General features: G+C 40.8%; 2 protein-coding genes across 6 annotated transcripts in view; both read left to right on the top strand.

Annotated features, from left to right (window-relative positions):
• The window catches only part of slit3 (slit homolog 3 (Drosophila)), a 170,974-nt gene extending 161,398 nt beyond the window's left edge, over window positions 1–9,576 (top strand). For all 5 annotated transcript variants that reach the window (XM_088398680.1, XM_088398590.1, XM_088398507.1 and 2 more), the window contains 5 exons: window positions 5,291–5,445; window positions 5,623–5,774; window positions 5,912–6,069; window positions 6,281–6,486; window positions 6,625–9,576. In XM_088398680.1, the coding sequence (XP_088254806.1) occupies window positions 5,291–5,445; window positions 5,623–5,774; window positions 5,912–6,069; window positions 6,281–6,486; window positions 6,625–6,878 (925 nt within the window). In that variant the 3' untranslated portion in view covers window positions 6,879–9,576. The remainder of the gene's footprint in view (window positions 1–5,290; window positions 5,446–5,622; window positions 5,775–5,911; window positions 6,070–6,280; window positions 6,487–6,624) is intronic.
• On the top strand, window positions 7,068–12,536 carry LOC148403896 (uncharacterized). The gene is made up of 6 exons (XM_088399575.1): window positions 7,068–7,177; window positions 10,340–10,463; window positions 11,050–11,388; window positions 11,515–11,634; window positions 12,070–12,128; window positions 12,192–12,536. Exons 2-6 carry the CDS (start codon window positions 10,412–10,414, stop codon window positions 12,309–12,311), a joined length of 690 nt encoding a protein of 229 aa, XP_088255701.1. The 5' UTR covers window positions 7,068–7,177; window positions 10,340–10,411; the 3' UTR covers window positions 12,312–12,536.
• Window positions 12,537–12,643: the final 107 nt, after the last annotated feature.

Genomic DNA, 12,643 nt, shown 5'->3' with positions numbered 1-12,643 from the left:
TTGTCGTCCCCAACCATTTTCCGAGCAGAAAAATTCCATAGCGGCAAGTTAGCACGTCACCTCACACAGTTCAGGAGTTGTGGGTTCCATTCTGGCCTACCAGTGTGGAGTTTGCATGTTCTCCCCGTGCCTCTGTAGGTTTCCTCCGGGTTCTCCAGTTTCCTCATGCATCCCAAAAACATGCATGGTAGGCCGTTTGGCCAATCGAAATTAGGTGTGAGTGTGAATGGTTATTATGTCTCTGTGGGCCCTGCGATTGGCTGGCGACCAGTTCAGGGTATCCCCCGCGTAGTACCCGAATTCAGCTGCCCACAACACTTAACTTCAGCACGATTAACCGTATTTGTCCACCAGGGGCAACTAGTACAACTAACCAGTGTGTATAGTGAGTTGATCAATTAAGAGGTGTAAATATTAATTTACCCCATATTCGTCCAAGTTAAGGCAGGGAGACATATTCATTGATCTGAACAGCCCGTCTCCACATTGCTCACTATTCAGCAGTTTGGAGGCAAAATGAATCCAGCCCAACTCCAAGCCTCCACCGCAACCCGCGATGTATTTCTTAATGCGTGCCATTTTTTGATTACCTACGTCCTTTTGATTACCCAAATCCTATCTGCCCCAATTTGAAGAAAAATTACTGCTTGAGCAGAGTCAAAACCTCAAAGCTGCGCGGGACTGTGCAAGTTTTGCTGCCTCCACAATCTGGGCTCAGCACTTTGGCACCAAGAAAAAAAACAAGAGCGGCACTTTGGGGGGGGCTCTAATGCAGCCACTAATTTGAAGTGAGTCATCTCATCTTGCTTGTAAACGGATGTAAACAAACACTGGAACCCTGAAGTTTCCGTATTATGCACTGTAATACTTTCACTGATCTGCTGTCTGCCACAGCTCACACTTAGACAGTCACACAGATTTGCTGATATCACATTGCACCCACCAAACCCTGCCTCGTAAAGGCACGGCAAACACAGACACTACGATATGTACCGTACTTTTTTCATTTTGAATTATATTTTACAATGTGTTTCAAAGTTAGTTTGAAAAGTTATTACAATTGCATGATTAGTGGCAACGGAGTAAAGACGCAGTCGTGCAAATCCTTCCACTCGCTTTGTATCAGATGAAAGGCTTTAATTCCATTGTGGGTGTTCCTGCGTGCGTGCGTGCATGTGTGTGGGTATGAGAATGCATTTGTTGTGTGTTAATGCGCTGCCCTTTACTAAATGCCAGGCTAATCTCCAATCAGGTCAGACAGAATGCGTCTACCTGTACTGTTACTCAACGACCAGCAGCAGAAGGTTGAAGGGACAAGGGGGCAGACTTTAGGACAGAATGATAGACAGTGGTGAGGGGAAAAAATAATGGGACCAGGGAAATAATGGGACCAGGGTTAAAATAGTTTTGGATTTTTTTATTGTTATCTTTTTTCAAAGCAGTTAGTTTTGGAAAGAAAGTGAGTTTGTATTCATTTCTATGATTTGAAAATGCTTTGTTTTGGTTTAGTTTTTATTAGTTTGAGTATCAGTTTGACATAATGGCGGTTCTCTGTATGGGTGCAGTGCTACAACTTGAATGGTTTCTTTTCCCTCAAATAATTCCTCGTGTTCAAGAATGACATGTATTCTGAATGGCACTGCTTGCACCTTGCATGCATTGTGTAAGCAAAATATAACAAACCCATTTCCATAGGGATGGGTTGTTGTTTTTTGTCGATGTGGTCAAAGCATCTGAACTAAATGTTGGCCCACAGGCATTCCTCAAACATTCTAAGTTTAAAATTTAAAAGTCTCAAATGCAATGTAAATATTCAGATGGAGAAAACCTTTACTTGGAAAAAGGTCTTGGCTCATTCTTGGAATGCTGCCTCCAACGGCCACTGGTGCGACTTTTCAAAGAAACCTGCTTTAATGAAGGGAGGAGTAGGGGGAAAAAAATGAATAGAAGAGCAAAGCAGCTGTGCCGTCTCGGCAACAACTAATGGAGGTTACCACGGTAATACGGGACTGCCGAGCATGTCTGCTCCGTGTCACTGTAATCAGCTCGGGCTGCTCTCGCACACGCACCCAGACGCACAATGACTTGCTTGTATGTACTGGCAGTACAAACAAGCATCGCATGAACACCATCAATTTATTCCTAAATAATCAACAAATCTAGTCCAGGGGAATGACAGCAGCACATAATTAGATTTAACAGTGTAAGTGGAGCGAATCCAAACATATATTTTGTGAGGCTCTTTGAGATAAAGTCAATTACTTGTAATTGCATCTGGGCTGGGTGTAATTGGTTTATGATTTTAAGAGGGTGCCCTTTTTTTTTTTTTTTACCTCTAGTTGTGTGTTTTTATTAAATGTGCATGTGTTTCCTACTGTGTGTTTTTACTAAATTGTCTTAAGGAGCTGCTTTTAATTAACTTACACAGACAACTGAGGTATAAAGATATACGTGGCGCACGTTCAGCATTTACATTGTAAAAGTCCAGTCAGTTGTGCTCTTCTGCCACCCAGTGGCTTTTTGATTTTAACTCCCGAGGAGATTCTAAAGCAACAAACGGTACGATTCCTGTAATATTGTATTTATGGCATTACTTCAGCATTTTTTTCAAATTATTGTCAATAGCACATCATTTTTAAAATGGTTATTTTCATCTATGTAATGAATCAAATGTATTATTTGGTTGCTTCATTGTAATTCAAATGAAAATATTCGTAAATACGTTATTATTTGTTTCAAAGTAAATAAAAATTAGTAAACATGAGACTCAATTATGTTATAAAAATATTCAATAAATATAAATAGCAGCAATTAAAGGAAGTATTTGATTCATTCATTTTTAGATTTATTAAATAAATTGTAGTACATCATTGAAATATTGTCTGGATTTTATACGATTTCATTTATCCTAAATAATATCAAAACAGAAAAGTGTACATTTAATTGAATATTTATAAACAGTTGTACGAAGAAACGTCGACCACATATAAAAATGACTTCAATCATTTTTCAGTTTTTCAAAATCAACTATGTCCCTTGAGAACAAATTTGCCCGCCTGCTGTAAATGGAATTACAAGGACAAAACAAAAAAAAATACATTTACTTTCGAAGTAATTGGATTAGAAAGATGAGGACAAAAAAAAATACATTTACTTTCAAAGTAATTGAATTGGAAAGATGAGTACATCAATTCTGATTGATAAAAATGGAAAATCGAAAGCAAGTAAAAGATGAAGAGACGAGAGAGGTCTATGAGGCCATCACTGTGCCTGGATGGGTTTGTTATTAAATTACACAGCGGCTAATAGAAACCATGTTGAACATCTGCTTTGGCTCTCAGCAAACCAGCAAAATGCACAACTCAGTTGATGTTAACCTTTTTTTTTTCTTTCTTTCTCAAAAGCAGGAAGTCGTCTGCCATTGTTGATGTAACGCATGAATTTCTCCATAATCCGAGTAACACCTTGAACCAATTATCTGCGCTTTATATATGAGGATAAATTGAGGAAAATGGGTTTAAACGTGTGTTTGTATTGCGGTTAACGCGGGCTGAGATGATGATGTGTACATGGGTGTGTTGGGAGGAGAGAAAAAAAGAATAACATAGTGCGTGTCGGAACTATTTTTGCTCGACTTTGTAGTGTGTGTGAGTTTTCCAACACTGACACCGGTATGCGCTTTATTCGGTCGGCCGCTTCCATGCCACGAGCCTTTTAGTCCCCGGCTTTGTTTGGATGCGAATGAAGTAATCCAATGCAAATGTGGACCAAACCAAGCAAAAAGGTGGATGACTGACAGCTGACTTGAGGCTGGGACACCTTGGACTGGTTGCCATCCAATCGCAGGACACGTATAGATAGACAAGCAAGCGTTCACAGAATTTGCAGTCTTAAAGGCAGGAAATTGCAATTTTAGAACAGTTTAGCCATTTTTTTTTTATCTGTCAACATGCCTTGTTGCATTGTTGATGCAGAAATGCTCATTGCTCAAGGGTTCTAAAACTGCAAATATTAATGCTAAGAGTGGCATTTTCCATGATATTTTTGCATTAAGTTAGTGGGCCATTTTTGAGGCAGTATTTCGTGTACAAAAGTCTTTTCAGGATTCTAAAACCTCAAACAGCAATGTTAACCTTTAGCATGTTAATAGCATTTTCTATGTTCACATAAGATAAAATATGATTGTTTTTTTTTGTACGATGTCTGTTTCTTCCTCTGAGCCAATTGAAATTATCCTCTTAGTATTTTACACTCATGTTTTATCCATTCATTCAAAGGCGCATAAAGACAAAATATGCATTCACTTTCCATTTAGTCTTCAGTGAAGCTAGCGTGTAGTTGGCTGTTAGTCTTCCTAATCTGACCATTCTATAGTCTAAACTTTTGTCAGTCAAAGTTGAAGTGAAGCTCCTGAACTGCTTATTTAACAACAAAAGTGTCATTCATGTCCTTATCTTTTTTTTCGATGTAAAACCGAGGCCCCGGTTGAGTTTATACCCACCCCTCATATTCTTTCAACACTTCCCGGCCCCTTGTCTTCCTCTTAGCTGTGCCAAACCACTGTCTCTCTGGCTGGCTGTCACCCCTCCAGCTAAAACCACTTAGCGGGGGGAAACCTCAACTGTTCACACAGACGGGTGGAAAAGGTCATTGACTTTAGCGTACATCATTCAAAATCGTTAGGGTTGACCTGGGAGTTTGAAGTTTGGTTAAACATTGTCCATGCTTAGCATTAAAAATCAGTAGGGGTCTTTTTATGACTTTGCCTCCGCAATTATATAAGTTACACTGGATAGAAAAGTCTACACACCCCTGTTAAAATACATGCCAGGCTTTTGTGGTGTAAGAAATGAGACCAATATGGATCATTCCAAAAGAGCAGCACAACAGGCCAAACGGGTTTACTATCAAATATTTCTTAGGCTTGCTTTGGTTTTGTTTGGCAGAGAGGAGCTTTGTTTAGTCAGACCGTACCCTTGTCTATTATTAAAATGTGATTTGCCGCCATCTTGTGGAATATATAATCAATATCATGGGCATTCATTATCACCATTTGGGCAGAGAGCCAAGCCCTACCTGGGTTCACTGTACCTGATGCACATCAGTTTTTTATTACTTTGTTTTTTTACTCTTGTTGGTGGATTCACATAGAAAACAAAAGAGTTAACACTTGACCTGAAAATGTTTAGCGTATTTTCTGTCTGGCAATTTCCTCCTCTCTCAGCTCTAATTCGTCATAATTGAAACCATACTGAAATCGCCTCCTCTTTCTTCCGCGCATGTGTTACAGTGTGGAGTCTGTCAACGACGGGCTTTTCCACACCGTGGAGCTGTTGATTCAGAACCATTCGCTCAGTCTGGTGGTGGACAACGGCGCCCCCAAGAGCCTGGGCAAGCTGGCGCGCCAACCCTCCGTCGACCACGACACGCAGCTTTACATTGGAGGTACACCGGCGCACACTTAGAAATCCATAGCCATATCTGTATGGCTCTTTGCAGTGGTGTTTAGACATTTGCCATATGTGCACAAATGCACGCTTCTGAAGATGTGCTGAGGACATGCCTGCATCCTTAAAAAGCTTCCTCTTTTGTCTCGCCACGCCGTGTCTTCCCGTCATCCAGGCGTACCCTACCAGGTCCTGGCCACGGGGTTTCGGCCCAGTCCGGAGCGCTCGCCTCAGTTCTTCAACGGTTGCATTCACAATGTCCAAATCAATGGGGAAGTGCAGGACCTGAGCTATAGAGCTACGGGAGGGCGACCGGTCGAGGGCAAGGTATTGTTTTTACTATATCCTGCTTCGCTGTTCTTTCCCCCGCTACAAATTTCTAAGAAGTACCCGCATCCCCAGTGAAAACCTGATGGCCTCACTGCTGTTATATATACTTTCAGTATATCTTCTCCTGTCCACAGAGCGATGGCGTCCTGGTGGGCTGTCACTCGTGTAGCGTGTGCGCGCAGGGAACGTGCAGAGAGGGCGGAGAAATGGGCGTCACTTGTCAGTGCCCGCCCGGACGCAGCGGGACTTTGTGCGAGCAGGCCACAGTGCCAAATCCCTGTCAAGGCACTAGGTGGGCACCAAACAAGATATTATCCATCCATTAATTCAACATCCATTTTTGCACTGTGAGACAGATCCGCTAGGTCACTATGCTGCAGATTTGTTTTCAAATCAAGTTTGCCTTTCAATGATGTGTCCGCATACAACGAAGATTTTAATTAGTCGGCCTCAAATATGTTGCCTTCTTTTACAACTCTAATTTCCCAATTCTCTCTCCCCAGATGTGTTCACGGCTTATGTGTACCCAAGGGGGCGTCCTACAGCTGCAAATGCAGCGAAGGCTACCACGGCCAGTTCTGTGAGCAGCAGCAGGAGCCCACAGCCTGCAGGGGGCAGCGCTGCGGCCACGGCGAGTGCAGGGTGTCTGAGGGAGGGGAGCCCGTATGCAACTGCCTGCCTGGCTACGTCGGACCCACCTGTGATACCGGTGAGCCTCAATGTGTCTAAATGGTGATGGAGAACGACCGACCATTTTGCCAATCGATTATTAACTGATTAATGCCCCTCCCCCCTTCCTTATAAGGTCTCCAAAGAATCACGTATGTCCCCATGTCTTTTGCTCCAGAGTTGACATGTCAAGGCGAGATGGTGCGAGAGCAGCTGAAGCGGCACCAAGCCATGAGGACGTGCACATCCACCAGCAAGATCCCGCGCATGGATTGCCCCCGGTCGTGCCAGACCGTCGCGCCGCCCGGCGTCTGCTGTGGCGTCAGCAAGACCCGCAGGAGGAAGGTGATGTTCCGCTGCACAGACGGCACCTCGCATTCGGAAGAGATGGAGACGGCCCTGGAGTGCGGCTGCGCCAGGTGCCCGCTCTAATGACTTTCTCAATCCCTCCCACCCACACGTCTTGTGAATTTGGCACCGCCATTAACACAATTTACATTTTGTTTACACATCCCGTTCGATGGCCGCCAGTTTGCTGCAGGAGAAACCACAATGGGGACACGTGTGTGTGCGTGCGTTTGTGCGAGTGCATTTGTGCGTGTGTTTGTAGAGTGCATGTGTGAGTGCGTGTGTGTATGTGCAGAGAGAACTATATTGTAAGATACAAGTGAGAAGAAGGGGGAAAAAAAGCATAGTACTTATTTTTATGATGAATTTTCTTCTTCTATGAGGTAAGGACTGATGAGGTGGTTTTTTTTTAAATATGTTGATTATACAACGTGTTACATAGGATGATATTATTTTGTACCTTGTAAGAACAAAAAGCTACACCATGAAGTAGATTAACATTCTTTACAAAAGAATATAGAAAATTATATGTATGTATAAATCTATATAGAAATTATACCTTAATCCAATTAATTGTATATTTAATGTTTTTTTGCATGATCTTTGGATAATCTCATGTTGTGGAGAAAGCTCACTCACTCTTTTTTGGTCAAAAAAGGGAAACCATATGTGCCTAACTGGGGGTGGGAAGGACATCTTCACCATGGAAACTTTGTTTTCCATCATCTAGGGAAGTGGTGGGAATACCTAAATGGGAATAAAACATCAGAGGATTAAAAGATCCCCGAATAGAAATAAGTTCAGCAAACCCCCCCCCCACACACCAAAAACACCTCATGATGCAGATTTATACAGTCAAAAATCCTCAAGCATCCTTAGTCTTAATGTACGTGCCTTTCTCATAGGTTACTTCCTTCAGGCCTCTCATTGGCTGAAAGCAAAGCCATAGGATTCGGGGGTACATTGTACCCCTACCTCACCAGCAGCATACACACTTTTGAAGATTTGAACTGATTTCTTTTTGTGAGTTAGCCCACACAATTAATCTTAAAAAATGGCAAAGTAGGCTTTTAATACTAATAATTCTCAAATAATACACGTATTTGTTGGATGTCGATGTGATGGAAATGAAACGTAATGAAGTAATTGTGAGTTTGAGTACCCAATTGTAGCACCAATAATGACCTGAGGAAGGCTACATGGTGCTACATTTAGACTATTTGAAAATGCAAAGACGACGACGCTCGGTTGACTTTTTCTTTATCTCTTAGTGATTTCTGATTGCAAATATTTAACATTTTTAATTGTTGACCCTGAACAGTTTTATCCACAAGATGTGCTCATAATATTTTAGCAACATCCCATTTGGTAAGATAACAAACATATAGTGAACCTCCTAACAAATGCCAACAAATGCCTTAAAACTAAAATGATTATATAGCCTACATTTACAGGTTATATAATGATTGTTAAAAATGTCGAAAAGGGCTGTTCTACAAACAGAGCAACGCTAACATGACATTTAAAATTTACTGGGCTGGTACACCGAGCACATTACAGACCACAAAAAAAAAGTTGTTCTGGTGTCACCATGGCAACGAGAAATTCTCTTCTCTTGAGCCAGTGCCCCAGATGTTAATGGCGCTTTTAGTGCTCAGTTCTTTGAAGCTCAGATATTACATACGCTGCTTTTAAATGACACCATTGTGCCAAAGTTTGAAGACAAAAATTGATGTGTTCAGAATTCATAATGCTGCTTCGACCCAATGTTGGATGGCTGTGTGTAGGAAAGTCAAAAGTGGCACCTTAATTTTCACAGATTTCTCTAAAAAAACGTCGCCACAAAGTGATGCATGAACTAAACTACGCAACTCAGTCATTGTCACGCAGCAACAGCAGCACGGTGCAGAAAAGGAAACTGCGCCATTACCAAAAAAGCCGCTTCCTGTTGTTCATGTGATACATTTAGAAACACCTCATGTAACTGTTAAAACCATAACAAGGCACAAAGAGGTAAACACTCAATATTTATAACGGGAACGTTTTCAGTATATTTCTATGGGAAGTTTCTGAAATTTTGATTTTGGTTATCCTTCAAGATTAAATCTATGGTATTAAACCAATACAACCAAATGTTTACTTGAACAATCTTTCAATTCTTTCACTCAAGAACATTTATTAATATTACTTTGAAATAAAACACCCGACTGTCAAACTGCCTAACAATACATTTTAGACAGACAATATATAATGCAACAAAAATATAACAAAAAGGACTCAAATGACTGTTATTGCAGCTTCTCGAAATTGTTCTTTCCTTGTATGTCTGTAGTACATTGCCTCCTGGTGGCCATAGTGCATATGCCAGAAGAGGCTCAATGTGGGGCCCATAAAAATGTTGCAATTTTGAAAATATCCAGAATGTTGCAACCCAAAGCACTACTGTATTCTACTTTAATGTACTCTGTTTACAACATTTACCAATGTGTCTACCAGCTTGTAATTTGCATCTGCAATTCAGCCTTTTCCTACTTTTCATGCCCTCACCCCCATTTGCGGAATAATTCAAGCTTTTTATGTTTAGCTTGCACCCGCCCCTTCTGCTTCTTGTGTACACGCCCCCTCCCCCACCCACACCCGCCTTGGTTTATTAGCTCATCAATGTGAAGGCAGAAGACAAAATCATTTCAATCCAAACACTGCAATGTTCTCCAGGTTGAAAACACAAAAGTGATTGATGATGCAGATGTTGAATGTTAAAATTAAACTACCATTGAAACTACATTGACTTTTTCTGTCTTAGTCCTTGAAAGCATCACCACCAAGAAACTCTGGTTTAGAAAAACATTTTAATTTCCTGCTCTTACGAAATGAGCCTTACAATGAGCTTTGAAATGTTTATAGAAAAAAAAAATTCTACGGCATTTAAGCTTGAAATTAATTCGAGCATGAACACACGTGCAATGAAACTTCTTCCCTGACTTGCTCCTCCCTGACATAGATCTCATTCCCTTTGCGATGCAACACGTCTTCCTGGGCACCAAAAACAGATCACTTTATTAACTTTAGCACCCTCTTGTGCCTTGTTTGAGAATTGCAGAAAGCAAAAAATTCAAATAGACATCCTAATTTATATTTATTGTTTTTCTACTTTCCACTGACAACCATATCTCCAATTGTCACGCAATTTATTCAAGAGGTTTATACGTTTATTTCAGTGGGGCACCACATGCTGTCAACACCAATTGCCTACTACGACAAATGCCTAATATTTTATAAGCAACCTCTTGGAAATAAGACTTTAAGAATGGGAAACATTAGGACGGTAAAATCGTGTCGGGTATTATTGATACAATTATATGGACATGATATGTTTTTATACTGGAATAAATTTGGGCTTAAAAGTGCAAACTACTGGGGTAGTTGACCTTATAAAGGGATTGATAAAAAAAGGAAACCTTCCAGTGTACTCGGAAGTTGGCTTTGACTTTCCATTCAAACTGACCTAAAAATATTGTCGACTTTACGTAAAAACAACATTACAGGAAACAGTCGGTCAAAGGCAGTCGGCGGCTCGTTGATACACTCTTCATGGCCTCGTCTCTCCACTCAGAAAAATGAATGCAAGGATTGTTTTGTGGGTGATTCTCACACTCTTTCAACAAAGATGTAAGTGAATTGTTTCTTGCCTGTCGTTGGGCTTATGTCAAAAGTACCTCGGCGCTTTACAAAGTCTGTCAGCACCAGTGCTATTGTTACTGCTTGAGCAATCTGTTTGCATTTCTGCAATGATTCTAATACATCCAAAATTTGATTTTCACAAGAAATAATATATGCAGTGTTGCATGACATACGTGACTATTTGCTAAAAGAAAAAAAAAAGTCTGTTCTGGTTCAGGCTCAAAAGGGTCAAAACATTTGTTCATTACTCGTGCATTAAAAGCAACACTAAGAAAAGTAGTGAAGCCGCAGCAGCTCACTTTGACAAAATTTTACATTTTGTTAGCCTAGTTTAGAAAACAAAAAAAGTGCGAATGTGATGAATTAGAAATGGCTGTTGTTTGAACAATTTGTGCCTTTGTTTGATTTCTAGCTGTTCTGTGCACCGTAGTCTATCACTAACATACACTGTCGCGATCATCATGTCATAATGACGATTTGTGTTTGAAAAGCACCCCTAGGCCATGACTACAATTTAAAAAAAAAAAAAACTATGTGCACCATCGATTGTAGATAAGCATTCATGATTCCACAGGTGCCCTGTCGTCAAACTACACTCTCAGTCAGTGGCCAGCACAGTTATCCTCGCTGCGCCAAGGAGATCCTGTCCACCTCCTGTGCTCGGTGCTCTTTGACCAGAAAAACGACAGGTGTTCGGGTCGGCACACCGTGCACTGGCTGAGAGCTGGATCCCGTTCTGGTCTCGTCCATGCCGATGGAAAGACCAATGAAGAATGTGACGGGTTGAGTCCCAAACGATGCATCTATAAGATCTTCATCAATGTCAGTGAGTCGGATGGCGCCACCTACTACTGCGCTCTCGAGGCTTGTGGAAGCCTCGTGTTTGCCAAAGGAACAAAACTGGATTTGCATGGTAACTTCTTAATATGGGTGACATTTCAGGATTAACCTAAATTGGGTGGGTGTACGGACGGACGGACTCAGTTGTGGTATTATTTAGCCAGGCCATTCACAGGTGTGTCTCCTTTCATTTCTTTAGAAAGAGTGATGCCATTTGATGGTTCACACAAAGAAATTCTTCTGGTTTTGTCTTCCATCGAGGCCTTAAGTCTGCTGGTCATCGCCTTACTGATCAATGTCATTGTGAAAAACAACACAGGTAATGTAAGGCCGTGTTTTCTGACCCTCATTAAATCTAAAAAAATGTTTGACTTTGGAGAGCTCATGTTACACCATCATACACAAATGTCCCAAAAGGTACACACAGGCGTACCTGGTATTGCCTAAAAGACCGAGTGAGTGACAACAGGAGTAGTCTGCGTTTCGGTGTGAGTTGTGGTCAACAGATGCTCCTTGCGAATGTTTACATTTTGTTTGACTATATGTATGACTATAAGAAAATTCAAACTTATGTACTCTGGAATTTTCCTGTATGGGACAAATAAAGAAATATCTTACCAGGTAAGTCAAATTTGATCCATTCCTGCAACTTGTTGCAGCATAGTGGTTGAGAATATGGGTAATGGCTGTCACTGATGCCTCGCCCCCTTTTTCTTATCACACTCTAATTATCACTTTTTATTACTATTTACAGCCTGTATTTCAAAGCAAAGCAAGAACCCTTGTGATGCTCAAGGCCCTCCGACATTAAACGTATGTATTCCTTAATTAAGTTGTGTTTATTTGATTTATTCATTCGATGTTGTTTCCCCACAGAGGGAAGAAAATGCCCGCCTTGACTCAACTGTGGTTTTCAGCATGGTGGAAAGCAATACGCTAGATGCAGCACAAACCAACGCTTCGCTCATGACTTGCACCGTACGTGCAAAAAGCTAGCTCACTAGCTGAATGCGAATTAGCAACAATACTGCTGACAAAAATGTTTCTATTGTCATTACTTGAAGCTGAAAAATTCTTAGTTGAATCTTGCGCTGAAAAATATAATGCAACGTGAATAAAATTTCTGGGAAGAAATACTATTGTATTCATATTTTATGAAAAAATCATTTTTCATCAGCGCGTTTGGAAAAAAACAGGACATTTAGTCATCCATGTATGTCATCATTGGGAGGTATTTTATTTTGTATGAATGTAAAATCTATAATATTTTTGCATATATTTATTAATCATCCAAGGATCCCACGCAAATTATACACAAATGTATTTTC

The sequence above is a fragment of the Syngnathus floridae genome, chromosome 1, assembly GCF_059516105.1.
Source record: "Syngnathus floridae isolate MCC-2025c chromosome 1, RoL_Sflo_1.0, whole genome shotgun sequence".
NCBI classification, from domain to species: Eukaryota; Metazoa; Chordata; class Actinopteri; order Syngnathiformes; family Syngnathidae; genus Syngnathus; species Syngnathus floridae.
This window is presented reverse-complemented; position numbering and strand designations above follow the sequence as displayed.